Raw genomic sequence first — 16246 nt, forward strand, 5'->3', positions numbered from 1 at the left:
TTTATTTTGTTATTAAAGGTTAATAGATGACGTTATTACGAAAACATTGTAGGTCAACAGTTTACCTAGTATATGTTTGATGTTTATACATTGTACGTTGTATGGAAAATGTCCAAATCAAAGACAATGTTTTGGTAAAGATGAAATGTGAAGTTAGTTGTCTAAAATTGGATATAAGTCAAATCTAGACCTTGCCTCTTAACTAGGTACGCCCAGAGAATTGCCCTAAAGGCGGTTACGCCCACTTCTGACACGATGGTATAAAACCTGCGAGTGAAGAATTTACAGATAAGACTATGTGACCCAAGCTGCAGCCGAGGTCTAAAACGAACTCAAAACGCAACACAAGTTTGAAGACACAGAAATCTTTTTCTACCCAAGCTACGGATGAGTAGCTGTGTCTAAGCGGGTGAATTCAAGTCGAACCACCTAGCCTCCACCTCCCATCGAATCTTGGTAACTACACTGTTTCATTCCTATGCTGTGAGCTCTGAGCTACAGAGCTGTCTGTCCTCAGAAGAGCCCTTCCAGAACAAGGGCGAGGGATGTCGTGGAATAATCAGAATTTGTTGGTAACATATGTAAGATGTTTTATATTCATCATATGTTTGTAAGTTACTTCTCATCAAGAATGTCATTTTTGTATAATACTGTGGCAGGGTTTGCAGTATCTGTTCTATGTCAAGACTAAGTTGTTTGGGCTAGAGAGAGGGGAGAGGTCAAGCATGTATCTCTTGGCTCCACAATGTCTGTGTGCCAGTCAGTGTGTCTCTGTGATCTTGTCAAGATAGGATTGGTTGTATTTAGAGTTGGTTGTATCTAAATGACAATTTGATATATGCCTGTTGATATGGAGGATTGGTTTATGGTTCTGGGGTTTGAGTAAGGAGACAAAGCTGAACTATTTATTATGTCTATGCTGTCTGACTATGTGTGTTCTTTGCTATTAAAGGATGGCAGTTGCAATGCAGAAGGGGCTCTCAGAGAATTCATGGTTAGACACTGTATTGCCTGAGAGTCACAGGATTGTGATAGAGCTGATATAATTAAAGATGGACTTTGATAACTAACTCTGACTTGTGTGTGGTTTGATCCCATGATTTGGTAAATAGAGGAAATTTCAACGACAGGGAACAGACTCCTAAGCCAAATGGACACTGACATCGTGAGGACGACCAGAGAGGTGCGCCGGAGAAGTGCGTCATTGAGCAGCCCGAACGGTCCACGCGGAGAATCCACAGAGACCTTCCCCACCTAATTACATCATTATATTCTGACCCATAAGAGCGGCAGTTTGGGGCAAAGCTAGGGTTAGAATAAGCATAGCTGACAAATTCACCCAAATATATATTTATCTTGTGTACTTTCTCTTTTTCTCTCTCTTTTAAATCCCCATTTTGGGTAACACGCGCCATAGTGTGTTGGCCCGTTATACTAAGTTCTAATCAATAGCCTAGAATGTGTTTTTGTGCATGTGTATCTTTTATCATAATTTTAGCTTTCTAGTAAATAAATACTCAACTAAGATTGGTGTGGTACGAACTCATTGGTGAGACCCGGGTCATACGACGTTCAGAACGAGATTGTAGAGGTAACTGATTAAATAGCGGCTGTTGTAAAATCGATATTATGATATCCTTTGAGTTCATTTGGGAAATAGAAACTCAATAAAAATGTATTTTCCCATGGTGCCCCAGGTTAATGAGTTAATAATTGCTTGATTCAGTTAATCACTTATAAACTTTTAATCATTAGATGAGCAACAGTCGTCACATTAACTAATACAGCGTCACGACAGTAGTGATTACAGCTATGAGTCTATCTGGGTAAATCTCTAAGAGCTTTATATACCTGGATTGCAATGTCAACTGCAATGCATTTCAATTAACAGGTGTGCCTTCTTAATGCGTTTGAGCCAATCAGTTGGGTTGTGACAAGGTAGGGGTGGTATAGAGAAGATAACCCTGTTTGGTAAAAGACCAAGACAATATTATGGCAAGAACAGCTCAAATAAGCAAAGAGAAATGACAGCCCATCATTACTTTAATACATGATGGTCAGTCAATACAGAACATTTCAAGAACTTTTAAAGTTTCTTCAAGTGCAGTCGCAAAAACCATCAAGCGCTATGACCAAATTGGCTCTCATGAGGACCGCCACAGGAATGGAAGACCCAGAGTTACCTCTGCTGCAGAGGATACGTTCATTAAAGTTACCAGACCCAGAAATTGAAGCACAAATAAATGTTAGACATTAGACCGGTGGAAATTTGTCCTTTGGTCTGGAGTCCAATTTGGAGATGTTTGGTTCCAACCCTTGTCTTTGTGAGACGCGGTGTGGGTGAACAGATGATCTCCGTATTTTCCATCAATGGAGGCCGATTTAACTTGTATGACTGCTAGGATTGTGAATAAATCCCTTATGCGCATGTGCATAACTATAGATAAATCCAACAGGAGAGTTTGAGGGATGAAAGTTGGACACATTGATCTCAAAATCTCTGTGCAAGAAACACTTGAACAAACTTCAAAAGAATGTTTGGCTATTTTCTGGCAATTATGCCTTCATTATGTGTCAGATGTTAAGACTTTGATTTATTTAGATTTTAAGGCACACTTAACCAGCATGGCTACCACAGCACTCTGCAGCGATACGCCATCCCATCTGGTTTGGGCTTATCATATGTTTATCAACAGGTCAATGACCAAACACACCTCCAGGCTATGTAAGGGCTATTTTACCAAGGAGAGTGATGCTGCATCAGATGACCTGGCCTCAACAATCCCCCGACCTCAACCAAATTGAGATGGTTGGGATGAGTCAGACCGCAGAGTGAAAGTAAAGCAGCCAACAAGTGCTCAGAATATGTGGGAACTCTTTCAAGACTGTTGGAAAAGCAATCCAAGTGAAGCTGGCGGAGAGAATGCCAAGTGTGTGCAAAGTTGTCATCAGGGCAAAGGGTGACTATTTGAAGAATCTCAAATATAAAATATGTTTAAAATTGTTTAACACTTTTTTTTGTTACTACATGATTTCTAATGTATTATTTCATAGTTTTGATGTCTTCACTATTATTCTGCAATGTTGTGTCGTGGAAATTTCCTGTATTTACCAAATCATGAGAGCAAACCACACACAAGTCAGAGTTATCACAAAGTCCATCTTTAATTATATGAACTCCACAACCCTGTGACTCTCAGATCAATTCAGTGTCTATAAATTAATTCTCTGAGAGTCCCTTACACATTGCAACTTAGATCCTTTATAGCAAAGGCACACATAGCCAGACAGCATTGGCCATAATTTATCGTTCAGCTTTGTCTCCTAAACTATGTTATTTTCTCAAACTCAGAACCTAAACAAATCCTCATATCAACAGGCATATATCAAATCCACCCTATCTTGACAAGATCACAGAGACACATTGACTGGCACACAGACATTGTGGAGCCAAGAGATACACGCTTGACCTCTCCCCTCTCTGCGGGCAAGTAACTTAGTCCTGACAGAGAACAGATGACTGCACAGTATTGCCACAGTATTATACAAAAATAAACATTCTGATGAGAAGTAACATACAAACATATGATGAATATAAAACATCTTACCTATGTTACCAACTAATTCTGATTATTCCCCAACAGTTGAACATTATAAAAAATAAAGAAGAACCCTTGAATGAGTTAGGTGTTCTAAAACATTTGACCGGTAGTGTACTTCCACTTTAACATTATGGAGTATTTTGTGTAGGCCAGTGACACAAAATTCAGGCTGTAACACAAACAAATGTGGAAAACATCAAGGGGTATGAATACTTTCTGAAGGCACTGTACATGTTTCCCTGAAGTTTCAACAAAAACCTGTGTGGAAGCCTGGGACATTAAAAACCTGTATTTGACATGTGCATAAATCAACCAGTTCTGAGTTATCTCATCAGGCTATAGTATAAACATATTGAAGCGTTCTAGTTTTTAGGTAGCATAGTTTAGCTTTGGCAAGCAGCACCTTAGAGAGCAGTTGCAGTATTTGTGTTACAGCATTTTATCCAGGCTTGAAGGGATATCGTGCGAGTAGGTCGATTTCATCCCTCCTATGACACAGGAAACTGTTTTGACGGTTACCAGTGCAGCAGGGCTCAAACTGAAACATCCTCCCTGGTTTATTTTTGAGTCCTCTGGCTGGGAGGCAGCAGAGTGTATACAACTGTGTGTGTACGTCACAGGAGGCTGCTGAGGGGACGACTCTTAATAATGGCTGGAATGGAGTGAATGGAATGGTATCAACCACATGGAAACCATGTGTTTGATGGTTTTAATACTATTCATTTGATCCCGTTTCAACCATTACTATCAACCCCTTAAGGTGCCACCGTCCGCCTATTGTGTACGTGTATGTAGCTATGTGTGTTTGAGTGTGTGTGTGGGCGCACGTGCATGCGTTTGTTTGTGTGAGTGTGTGTGTGTGTGTATATGCCTATTTACAGTACGCAAGTGTACATAATGTATGTGTGTGTGTTTATATTGTGTGTGTGTCCAAGAGATAGGCCGTCCTCTTGGGCCCAGAGCTGGGAGAGCCTGCCTTTCCTAATACGTCCATGAAGCGTAGCCAGGGCCGGGGAGTGGGGAGCAGGGAGGGAGTGGCGCGCATGCAGCAGCGCTAAGATCAGGGCTATTCTGGTGCCGCCGGCCTGCCCAGCGCTGAAAGGAAAGGATTAATGAGGCAGGGCCGCTCATCACTCGTAATTAGAAACAACACTAAAAACTATTTCTGGGCCTATTCCTATGGAGGGAACTTGACCCGCGCTGTGTTAATCAAACCCCCCTATTCCCCCTAGCCATGCAGCAGTGGATTCCTGCAGGGTTGGAGTAAAAATAGGCCCATAAAGTCCTGCAGCTATGTGACACAGGGTTCAATGGACGAGTGCAAATAATTCACAACTCTGTTTCGGTGCAGCGGCGACGTGGCTATTCGCATTTCAGCAGGCCGGGATAACTGGGAATAGTGCCACTCTTTATGGACTGTGTGGTAGTGTTACACTGTGGTGAAACTGTTGTTGTTATTGTTGTTGCTGGGTTATAATGTACATAACAATAAAATATTTACCCAAAATGTGTGTGCTTACAGTCAATGCAACCAGGAAATGGATTCAAAAGGAAGAGAACACATTTTTACAAACGCAAAAACACACGCAACCCCAGATAAAACTTTTAGCCTCGGTTTATTTTAAACCTTACAAGTAGGGAAGGGATTACAAAATTACAGTGCTTAAACCACAACTGTTTAAGAATAGAGAGGAAGAGAGGTTCATAGTCATAGATCCGTCATAGGGGGTAATATTAAGCAGGTCATGCAAAAAGGTGTTGTCCGGGAGAAGGCCTCCATTATAATAGCACCCTTTGTGAAAAAATAAAATCCAGCTGTCCATCCATAGGTCAGTGCAAAAATAGTAATGGATATAAATTTATGCATAGAAAAGTTGTGAATATAGAGTATATGCTTTAACTGCGGAACTATAGACACACACTCACTGTTAAAGTACATACACTTGTATACTGACCCCCCTGTTCTCCCCAGAGTCTCCGAGCCCAAAGCAGAAACTCAAACAGGTCTAGCCATAAACAGTCCCAAATCAAATATGACAGTTTTAAATGGTTCTAATACAGAGGTGTCTTTCCAAATAAAAGCCATACACCGGAATCCCTTTCAAGGAGCTGTCACTCAAAACCGCCTTGGCGAGAGACACAAAAGTTGCCTCCCAAATGGCACCCTACTCCCTATTTAATGCACTACTTTCGACAAGTCTAATCAAAATAAGTGCACTATGGAGGGCATGGGTAGGCAAATATATTCAGCCGCGGGCTGATTTTCCTCAGAGGGGGGCCGGAACATAATTTGAATAATTTGTAAACTGCAAATTGACCACAGCTAAACCCAAAAAGAGATTGCATTTTGAAAATAACAATAATTTAATATATTGATTACATTGCGATATGATTTTTCTATTTGTGGGAATACATGTCCTAAAGTAAACCCACCCTGGTCATTTTACAGTCTTTTTTTAACAAGAAACTAAAATCCCCCAAATCGCTGATATTGGGTGCCATTTGGAACGAGGCATAAAAGCTCGACATCCACAGTGAGAGAGCATCATTGGAAAGACAGTAGAGAGTTATGAGCGTCTCTCATGAACCGACCGGGGACACTCAACACACATGCTTTGTTTTCCAACCATAGAAGAAGAATGTACAACAGTAACATGTATCAATCAAATACCACACTGTAATTACAAATGAAAAGCAAATAGGGAACAGGTTTAGGAACCAGTGGAAGAGAAATGGGGGTTTATATTTTTTACTTAATTGGTTCAGATGTGTACTTCTTTTGCAGATGGTTATCATTTCATATACTGTAAATGTACAAGCTACAAACGTATGGTAAACTTTTGAAGACCAGTCATATCCACGTACAGTGTTTGTATAGCACCAATATACACCAATGTACTGTAAATGATAATAGCAACTGAAGACAGGAAGAATAGATGAGAATTAAAAAATATATAATTTATTACCCCAATACATAAGAAAGAACACTCCTAAAGAACACCTCAATTTGCTTAATTTGACTTGTAGTCTCCCTAAACTCTCAAATGTTTTCTTGAGTGGACTATCCGATGAATAATCATGAGGTTTTGGGTGCAGCAGTAGCAACAGTATGTATATAACCTATATGCAAAGAAACTTCAGTTCAAACCCCAAGGACACTGCAACACAAATATTATGATTGCGCGTGCAAAGCATATTTAAGTATACTTTTCCTAATTTATTCAGACACTAGTATATGACTCCATGTTTTGTTTTTGTTTCTGGGTCGTATATTCATCAAGCACTAAATCAGGGGTGTCCCAAAAAAATGCCCCGGGCGGTCTTCAACGAGATCCGGAGTGCCGCACTGAAAAGGTGTTTTATTTCCACGGCGTAAAAATTTGCATCTAAATGTGCATCTATCCAAAATTTGAATCTATCCATCGTTTTTCGAATTTTCGATACTCCCTGATGTCTATCTTTAATTTACGTGAATATTAGCGAGCTGGATACAGTCAAGAAACTATATAAATGTAGGTCCATTCTAATTTCCACAGTTTTGATTTGGTTTTAGTCATTTTAAAGCATATTGAGTTATCCCGCCCAATTGTGGGCCCCCTTGCGGGCCGGACCCCCTTATCCAATGAAAACTCAAATTTCCATTTTCTGTTGTGAAATTTTTTAAGCATTGCATGCCCTATTGAATTACGACCCTATTTTGTCTTTCGTTGTATCTACCATTGTCTACCATTGTTTGAGTTGTCGCGCTAACCCTAATGCTAACGCTAGTTAGGGCCAAAACTGAGCATCAACATAATTAGCAGCTAAGTGGCTGCACATCACCTTGTTTGAAACAGCATGCATTATGCGAGGAAACATTTCAGTGACTCGTCTTTGATGAGATTCAAAAGCTCAGCGCGGAGTCACACACACAGCCATCATAACAGACTTTTTTGCTTCAGCACAGCCTGTGTGGAAGAGGCCTAGACTATAAGTTGGTCAGGATCTCAATTCTCCTTTCAAATATCAGATTCAGCACCAGATCATAGTCATTTTAAAATACACATTATCTAAATAGCCCAAAGTGCCTTAAAAACCAAAGCAGCACAGAGTCCATTAGTGAAATTTGGTTTTAAAACAAATTCTGTGACAGGCTCTTTGGAGTGAAACTGTGTGCAAACTGCCTTAATATCCTTTTGAATGTATCACAGAGTTGACTGCTGCTGCTGAAGGTTTGGTTTGCATCCGCAGGCCGTGTAGTCGACCCCAGCCTGCTCGGCTGCTTCTGTCTGCATGCGATGATGGCCTGTACTATACAGTGCCGCAAAAAGATCCAGTGGAGAAAAGATAGGTGTTAGTTAAGGCATAGATAGAGGCACAAGTACTGAGCTTGGTGTTAAACGAAGTGGCAGAACAAGAGCTCCCCGTTAGCTTAGCTTAGAGGCAGGACTGGGAGGTTTCAAAATATTAGAAAGGGGTTACAGTACCTTCCTTCTACGACAGGTCTGACTTTTAACAATGACCCTTGATACAATGTCTCGTTTGATGCCAGAGGCCCAATTCAAGGTCATCTCAGAACTGTGTTACTTTGTAATGTAGTAAATACTCTATAAGGGCAACTATACCAAAATATATCTGGAGAGGATAGACACTACATTAAAAGAGGGACAGGTTAGAAGTGAGGGTAAATTATTTAAAAGGAAACACAGAATAGTCCTCAAATCTACTTTACAACTGAAGTAATACTTAAAACAGGATTACCACCATTTTGTTTGAGGAGCAATATATCTGCTTTCAGTAAACTTGTGGTACGAAGCTCTTTATGGCAGTAAATGTATTACTAAAAACAAATGGTATGGTTGATGGTGATGGGCAATGGAAAAACACAGTTGGAAAACAAAAAACACAGACAATCTAATTTGTGCCAAACGTAACAGCTCAATTGTATGTGCCAAAAAATACGGAATTGAGAACAACAACAATAAAAAATAAAAAAAGGTACTTAATGTCAAATCAGCGGCGAGCTGGAAATGTTTAATCGTCATTGAATACCCATATATACACATAATATCAAGCTCTCAGGCGCAGTCCACTCAGAAATTATTGCACAGTAAGCCACTTTGGGCTTGTCATGGTCACTCCCATAAACTCCTGTATAAAAATAGAACAAGAACATCAACACACCAAACAAGTCTTCATCTTTTCTGACAGGCACCGCCTCGGCCAGCTCGTTCCCAGCCTGCCTGCAACATTAACCATGAGCCACAGCACAGTGTGAGCCTGAAGAGTTCAGTTTCTATAACTACTAAATTGCTCAGTCCCCACAGAACATGGTGTTTTTTTCTCTCAAAATAGTTCATCTATTTTCCTTTCCTTCCATGTTTTTTCTCCTCCGTTGTCATGCACAGACAGCTTCCCACTGACCGTTTTCTCTCCCCAACACTGCTGTTCCTCCGGGAAGCCGGCCAGTTCAGAACAGCTGGGATTTTTGGCGTATCTCATCTCAAGAACTTTGGCACTCCTGTGACAGTCCCAAAAGAGCATGATTAGGAGATTCTGAAATAAAGATTTCTCTCTCAGAATCAGCCTTTAAGAGTAGCCTGTTGGATGTCCTCCTAAAGCAGGAATGGCAGGTGTCCTCCTTAAACCATGGTCTCCACCCCAATGAGCTTTGGCGTGAGGATGCGCGGCGTGACACCGTTGTTCAAGTCCTCCTCGAACTCAAGCAGCTGGCCCATGAAGTTAAGGTTGGGTGAAATGATGGGCCGCCGAGTCTTGACGAACTTGTAGGCGTCTGTCATGGTCATCCAGGTGTGCTTCATCAGGTAGGCGATGACAATGGTGGCCGAGCGAGACACACCCGCCTGGCAGTGGATCAAGAGGCCCATCCCTGCTTGCTGTGCTTCCTCTGAAGAAAGGAAAGAGAGGAGCATTTTAGGAGAGTTTTAGGAGCGTTTTAGTGCTAAGGCATTTGAAACATTGTACAAAATAGACTTCAACAGAAACAGATAATCATTTTAGTCTCTTTAGAATAGAACTCATCATAGCAACATAAAACATGCAGTAGTACAAAATAGACTTAGACAACATCACATTAATGTTTTAGTTATGTAACTAATGTGTCATATTTTACCCTGCAGTCCGCTCACTCAAAACCTACACTGTGCATACGTTATACTAACTGTAGAGCTAACAAATCCATAATTTCAAAAGTCCAACAACCTACACAGCCTCTGATCGATACAAGCAAGCCATTTGAATATGTATCAACCAAGCTAAATCACTGACTAACTCCAATCATAATGTGGCCTGAAAATAAATAATACAACTGAATCGATTCAATGAGATCCCACCACTGCCACCAACTGCAACCCCTGCAGTGCTCTGCCCTATTCACTGAATCTACAATGCGTTATGCTCTTTCCATGACATAGACTGACCAGGTGAATCCAGGTGAAAGCTATGATCCCTTATTGATGTCACTTGTTAAATCCACTTCAATCAGTGTAGATGAAGGGGAGGAGACAGGTTAAAGAAGGATTTTTAAGCCTTGAGAAAACTGAGACATGGATTGTGAGGGTGAATGGGCAAGAAAAAATATTGAAGTGCCTTTGAACGGGGTATGGTAGTAGGTGCCAGGTTTGAGTGTGTCAAGAACTGCAACCTTGCTGGGTTTTTCACGCTCAACAGTTTCCCGTGTGAATCAACAATTGTCCACCACCCAAAGGACATCCATCCAACTTGACACAACTGTGGGAAGCATTGGAGTGAACATGGGCCAGCCTTCCTCTGGAACGCTTTTGACGCCTTGAAGAGTCCATGCCCCAAAGTATTGAGGCTGTTCTGAGGGCAAAAGGCGGTACAACTAAATATTAGGAAGGTGTTCCTAAATGAGTTGTACACTCAGTGTACACTTCTACTGTGCACCCACCCAAATAAGAAATACTACAGTTTACTATAGAATACTACAGTAAACTATAGCATACTTTAGAATACTATACATTAGTATCCCTCAATTATGTGTAGTACTTAGTATAGAATTTTGTAGTATAGTATAGAATACTACAGTATTATCCACACAAAAAAACACTGTAGTAAATACAACAGAAATGTCTGCAAAAACGTAATATATGTTTTACTATAGTAAATGCTACAGTATTGAATTTGCATATACCTTTCCCATTCCCCTCCCCCATATCCCAATTTGTGCTACCTGTAAGTGAAAAACCTACATGCCAAATATAGACCATATACTGTGTTCCCTACAGGTCATAGAAAAGAGCAGGAGCACTAAACTCTCTGTTCAGAACCCAGTCCTGCCTTCCTGCCTGCCTGCCTGCCTGCCTGCCTGTCTGTCTGTCTGTCTGTCTGTCTGTCTGTCTTTAGTAAATATGACAGTAATGTCCCCAAAAACACTACAGTAAATCCTAAAGTATAAAGACATTACAGTATACTTCAGTCCGCAAAAACACGACAGTAATGACTATAGTATATACCCCAAAAAAATACTACAGTATTTATACTATAGCAAACTATAAATACTACAGTATACTACAGTAAAGTCAGCAAAAACAGTACAGTGAATACTATAGTATTCCTACCATTGCACACAATATAGTACTTTTTCATGTGGGCCAAGCCGCCATGCACTGACTAAACTTGGAAAAATGTCTTACCGATGAATTCAAATGCCTCCTCAAAGTACTGGCGCAGGTTCTGCTTGTTGCTGTCAGTTGCGGGCAACCGCTTGTAGCTGAAGAGACCCGTATCGTAATGGTAGAGCGGCAGGTGGGTGGTAACGTTAAGCACGAAGCTGATGTTGTAGCGCTGCAGCCTGTGGGCGTCCTGCGCATCGTGCTCATTGCCCAAGTAGAGGAAGGGCAGAATTGGCGTCAGGTCGGCATTCTCGATGTCCGGCGTGGAGGGCAGGGACATGGAGTGAGGTAGCACCCCCATGTGGCCGGAGGCCCCACTGACGCCCATGCTGGCGTCCAGGCTCTCGTGGAGGTGGAGGGAGTGGTCACACAGGCTCTGGTGGTTCTGTCTAAAGGAGCTGAGGCCCCCTGGGTAAACAACAGACAACAACAGGATGAGTTAGCGAAACATAAATACACTTAAATGTGACAATAAACTTAACGCCTGCAGGTATAATCCTTTATGTCAATGGCAGGTTACTACTGTCTGACAGGAACACGTCTGCTACGTGTCTATTGGAGGGAATTATTACTGTATTAAACTATCAAAAACAATCCATGTCCATATTGTTAGCAGTTGATGTTATTCTTTAATAAGAGAAAAATAGGTTTATTTGAGAAGGACAAATCATAGATGTTATGTTGGGAGGTAGATGTTCAGTCTCCTCAGCTTTTCTCCACAGAACAAAGGAACAGGACGCCATTTATAACCCCCCACCCTAGCCTGGGGTTGACCAATCAGAAGTCCTTGCAGTACAACTGGGCCAATGGCCGAATAACAACTATCCTGCTCCCGACTCAATGCACAGAACGTAGCACACGTAGCTCTGAGTTCAGGAGTGACATTCCACAGATTCTAAACAGCTGTTGAACTGAAAACCAACTCCTATTTACATTGACAATTCCCTATTGACCATTAGTATATTTTGTTTTTAGTACTCTCATCCTCTCATCCTATGTGTTGTGTATTTATCTTCAAAATATTCTTAGAGTTCAATTGATGTATCTACCTATTATTCAGTTGTTCTTCTTTCTTTCTGGCCCATCGCTCCTCGTTCTACTTTGAAAAGTGTAGTTTTTCATATCAATCTGATAGGGTGGCAAAATAGGTGACCAAATTATCATAACGTACACTTCTATAGCCTGAAGTCGAACACTGGGGCACTCCAATCCCCCAACTAACCCAACCATTCAAACCATATAATGTGTTTGAATTGGATATCACAACAGTTTGAAGGGAAGGCTTTGCACTTCATTTGTTTCTGTCTCTCAATCACCTACGGTCCTGGAGGTAACGTCCTATTTCCTTGATCATTTAGAGAGTGAAAGAAACATAAAACATGGCCCCAAGGCAATCCACACAGCATTCCCTTTTTTACCTCTGAAAAATAGCTGTCATCACTCTCCTCAGAGCCAAAGATGATGGCCAAATAAGGATAATAAATGTTGAACATTTGTCTTTCTGGACATCTGCACTCCTTCAAATAACACTGTGTAACGTTGACACAATGTTGACACAACGTTAACATAACGTTAACACACATAGGGCATGACGCCATCGGCATGGGGGCCTGACACAGAGTATCAGTGTCAGTTAACAAAATCTAACATCATGCTAAGTGAGTTCAAGGTATGGCCTCACCGGCTTCGCCATAGAAATGGGGCAGGTAAGGATCTCCTATCAACTTTCAACTAGGGAGGATGTTGTCTATCATAAGAGGGTCATAAAATGAGTCTAACTGATAGGGCCACACTAAACAAACATATTAAACTGCTATGTTTCTAAAGTAACGCTTTTTCATCACTCTCTCACGCAAGTATTCCAAGATGGCGTAGCAGTCAGACGTCTTTGTCCTCGTCTTGTCGTGTCCTGTGTATATACCTTTATATATTTTTTTCTTCACATATTTATTTTACTTTTTTTTTATTAACCTCAACTTCAACATACTCTCCTGCAATCCGCCTCACCCAATGTGGTACGGATCTGCTATTTTCTTTACTTTTGAACCGGAACCCCCAACAGAAGCCCCAACTAGTTACTAGCTAGTAGTCAGCTAGCCACTGCTAGCGGTCATCAGCAAACCTATAGCCCGGACAACTCTTATCAGTATGCACAGCGCGACTCAGACCACAGCAAATCTGATTTATTTTTCTCCATATCTACGGATTCCTACTGCAAGCTCTGAACCTTTTCACCTGGATCATCGCACCTAGCTAGCTGCTATCCGAGTGGCCACTCCTGGCTAACGTCTCTGTCCCGAAGCAAGAACCAATTAGCCTGGAGCTAGCCTTTGCTAGGCCCATCTCCCGGCTAGCCAAAGAGGTCCATCAGCCACTCCTTGGGCTACAATACCTATTTTGCCATTTGGCCTGGACCCCTGTTAGTGCCGACACAGAGCCACGCCCATCCATCATGACTGGACTACCGATGTAAACTGCCCGAGGTGTTTTTTCCACTGGCTCCTACGTCGCGACGTCCTCAGAATGCCCATTCTGCTAGCCTGCTAGCCACGGCCCGCTAACTGTCTAGAGCATATCGGACTGTTAGCTGAAGAGGCCCATAGGACAAATTCTTTGGCCACTATACCTATTTTGCCAATTGGCATGGACCCTTTTACCACACGGAGCTCTGCTGATCCATCACGACTGGTCTGCCGACGTAACAGCACGAGGGGGCTACAACAGACTTCTTCCATTGCGACGTCCCTCTAAGGCCCTACTGCTAACTAGCTGCTAGCCCCGGCTGCTAGCTGTCTGAACCGCCGTGTCTTCAGCCCGCTGAGCTACTCACTGGACCCCTATGATCACTTGGCTACGCATGCCTCTCCCTAATGTCAATATGCCTTGTCCATCGCTGTTTTGGTTAGTGATTATTGCCTTGTTTCACCGTAGAGCCTCTAGCCCTGCTCAATATGCCTTAGCTAACCCTTTAGTTTAGAGGTCGACCGATTATGATTTTTCAACACCGATACAGATTATTGGAGGACCAAAAAAGCCGATACCGATTAATCGTACTATTAATTTTTTTTTTTTTGTAATAATGACAATTACAACAATACTGAAGGAACACTTATTTTAACTTAATATAAAACATCAATAAGTTCAATTTAGCCTCAAATAAATAATGAAACATGTTCAATTTGGTTTAAATAATGCAAAAACAAAGTGTTGGAGAAGAAAGTAAAAGTGCAATATGTGCTATGTAAGAAAGCTAACGTTTAAGTTTCTTGCTCAGAACATGAGAACATATAAAAGCTGGTGGTTCCTTTTAACATGAGTCTTCAATATTCCCAGGTAAGAAGTTTTAGGTTGTAGTCCCTCTATACCACATATGTCAGAGTCAAGGCCCGCGGGCCACATCCGGCCCGCAAGAAGGTTTTTTACGGCCCCTGGGATGATCTTGATTTATTATTAGAACCGGCCCGCAGCAAGCCGGCAGCCCGCAGATCTTTTACACGCACCAATACTACATTTCCCACAATGCAAAGGTGACGCACCGAGCAGTAGGCTGCTTCATTTCAATATTTATTGGCACAGCAGTCGTCAGCATCACAGTAAAATTAACTTTCAGATACCCATCAAAAATGGCAAAACGGAAGGTGGATACTGAGAACCGGGGGTTTCAAACAAGGTGGGAGTCGGAGTATATGTTCACGAAGGTAGCTGGAAAACCTGTGTGTCTTCTGTGTGGAGAAAGTGTGGCGGTACTGAAAGAGTATAATCTGAGACGACATTATGAAACGAAACACGCGGACACACACGCGGACGCAACTGTCAAGGCCAGTTTTATTTTGGCAGAAGAGATCGCTAAATCAGCCCGGCCATTTACGGAGGGGGATTTCATCAAAAACTGCATGATTAAAGTTTGCCCAGAAAAAAGGCAACTCTTTTTAAATGTGAGTCTGAGCAGAAACACCATTGCCGAGAGAGTAGACCAGTTGTCCATCAATCTAAAAGAGCAGCTTGTGAAAAAGGGAAAAGATTTTATTGCATATTCCTTGGCTGTGGATGAGAGCACCGACATTTCTGACATTGCCCAGTTGTCAATTTTCATCCGCGGAGTGGACTCCAACCTAAGCGTGACAGAGGAGTTTTTGGCTTTACGTCCTATGCATGGCACAACTACGGGGCATGATTTGTATGAAGAGGTGTCAAGATGTGTAAATGAGATGGAGCTGCCTTGGGAAAAACTCGTGGGTTTGACAACCGACGGAGCACCTGCGATGTGTGGACACAGGAGCGGACTGGTGGCGAAGATACGGGAAAAGATGCAAGAGGAAAACGCGACAGGTGAGCTGACAGCTTATCATTGTATCATACACCAGGAAGCGTTGTGCGGTAAAGCCTTGAAAATGGAGCATGTAATGAGCATCATCACGCGCACAGTTAACTTTATCAGAGCCAAAGGTTTGAATCACCGCCAGTTCAAGGCATTTCTGACGGAGTTAGAAACGGAGCATGGTGATTTGCCTTATCACACAGAGGTGCGATGGCTAAGCCAGGGAAAGGTGCTTCAAAGATGTTTCGAGCTTCGTGAGGAGATTTGTCTGTTCTTGGACAGCAAAGGGAAAGACACAACACAACTCCGAGACGAAATGTTTCTGTGTGAAATGGCTTTTCTGTGTGACATTACGAGTCATCTGAATGCAATAAACTTGCAGCTGCAGGGTCGGGATCGTGTCATCTCTGATATGTACAGTACAGTGAAGGCATTTAAAACCAAACTGACTCTGTGGGAGACGCAGATGCGGAAAGAAAATTTGAGCCACTTTCCCAGCTGCCAGACCATGAAAGAGAAGCTCTCTACCAGTGCGTTCCCGAGCACACAGTTGGCTGATAAAATAGGTATGCTTGCCGCTGACTTTCGACGCCGATTTGCTGACTTTGAAGCACAAAAAAGCAGGTTGGAACTGCTCGGTAACCCATTTGCTGTTGACGTGGAAAGCTCACCACCAAACCTCCAAATGGAGT

The 16246-nt window shown here is 42.1% G+C and overlaps 1 protein-coding gene across 3 annotated transcripts in view; it reads right to left on the minus strand.

Annotated features, from left to right (window-relative positions):
* Positions 1–5199: 5199 nt before the first annotated feature.
* LOC139406974 (dual specificity phosphatase 10) overlaps positions 5200–16246 on the minus strand; it is a 34171-nt gene continuing 23124 nt past the window's right edge. For 2 of the 3 annotated variants that reach the window (XM_071150194.1, XM_071150195.1), the window contains exons 3-4: positions 11258–11644; positions 5200–9489 (exon numbers count right to left, since the gene is read on the minus strand). In XM_071150194.1, the coding sequence (XP_071006295.1) occupies positions 9224–9489; positions 11258–11644 (653 nt within the window). In that variant the 3' untranslated portion in view covers positions 5200–9223. Of the gene's footprint in view, positions 9490–10245; positions 10425–11257; positions 11645–16246 lie in introns of all 3 variants that reach the window. The other variant, XM_071150196.1, reaches the window with a different exon arrangement.

The sequence above is a fragment of the Oncorhynchus clarkii genome, chromosome 4, assembly GCF_045791955.1.
Source record: "Oncorhynchus clarkii lewisi isolate Uvic-CL-2024 chromosome 4, UVic_Ocla_1.0, whole genome shotgun sequence".
Classification (NCBI taxonomy): Eukaryota; Metazoa; Chordata; class Actinopteri; order Salmoniformes; family Salmonidae; genus Oncorhynchus; species Oncorhynchus clarkii.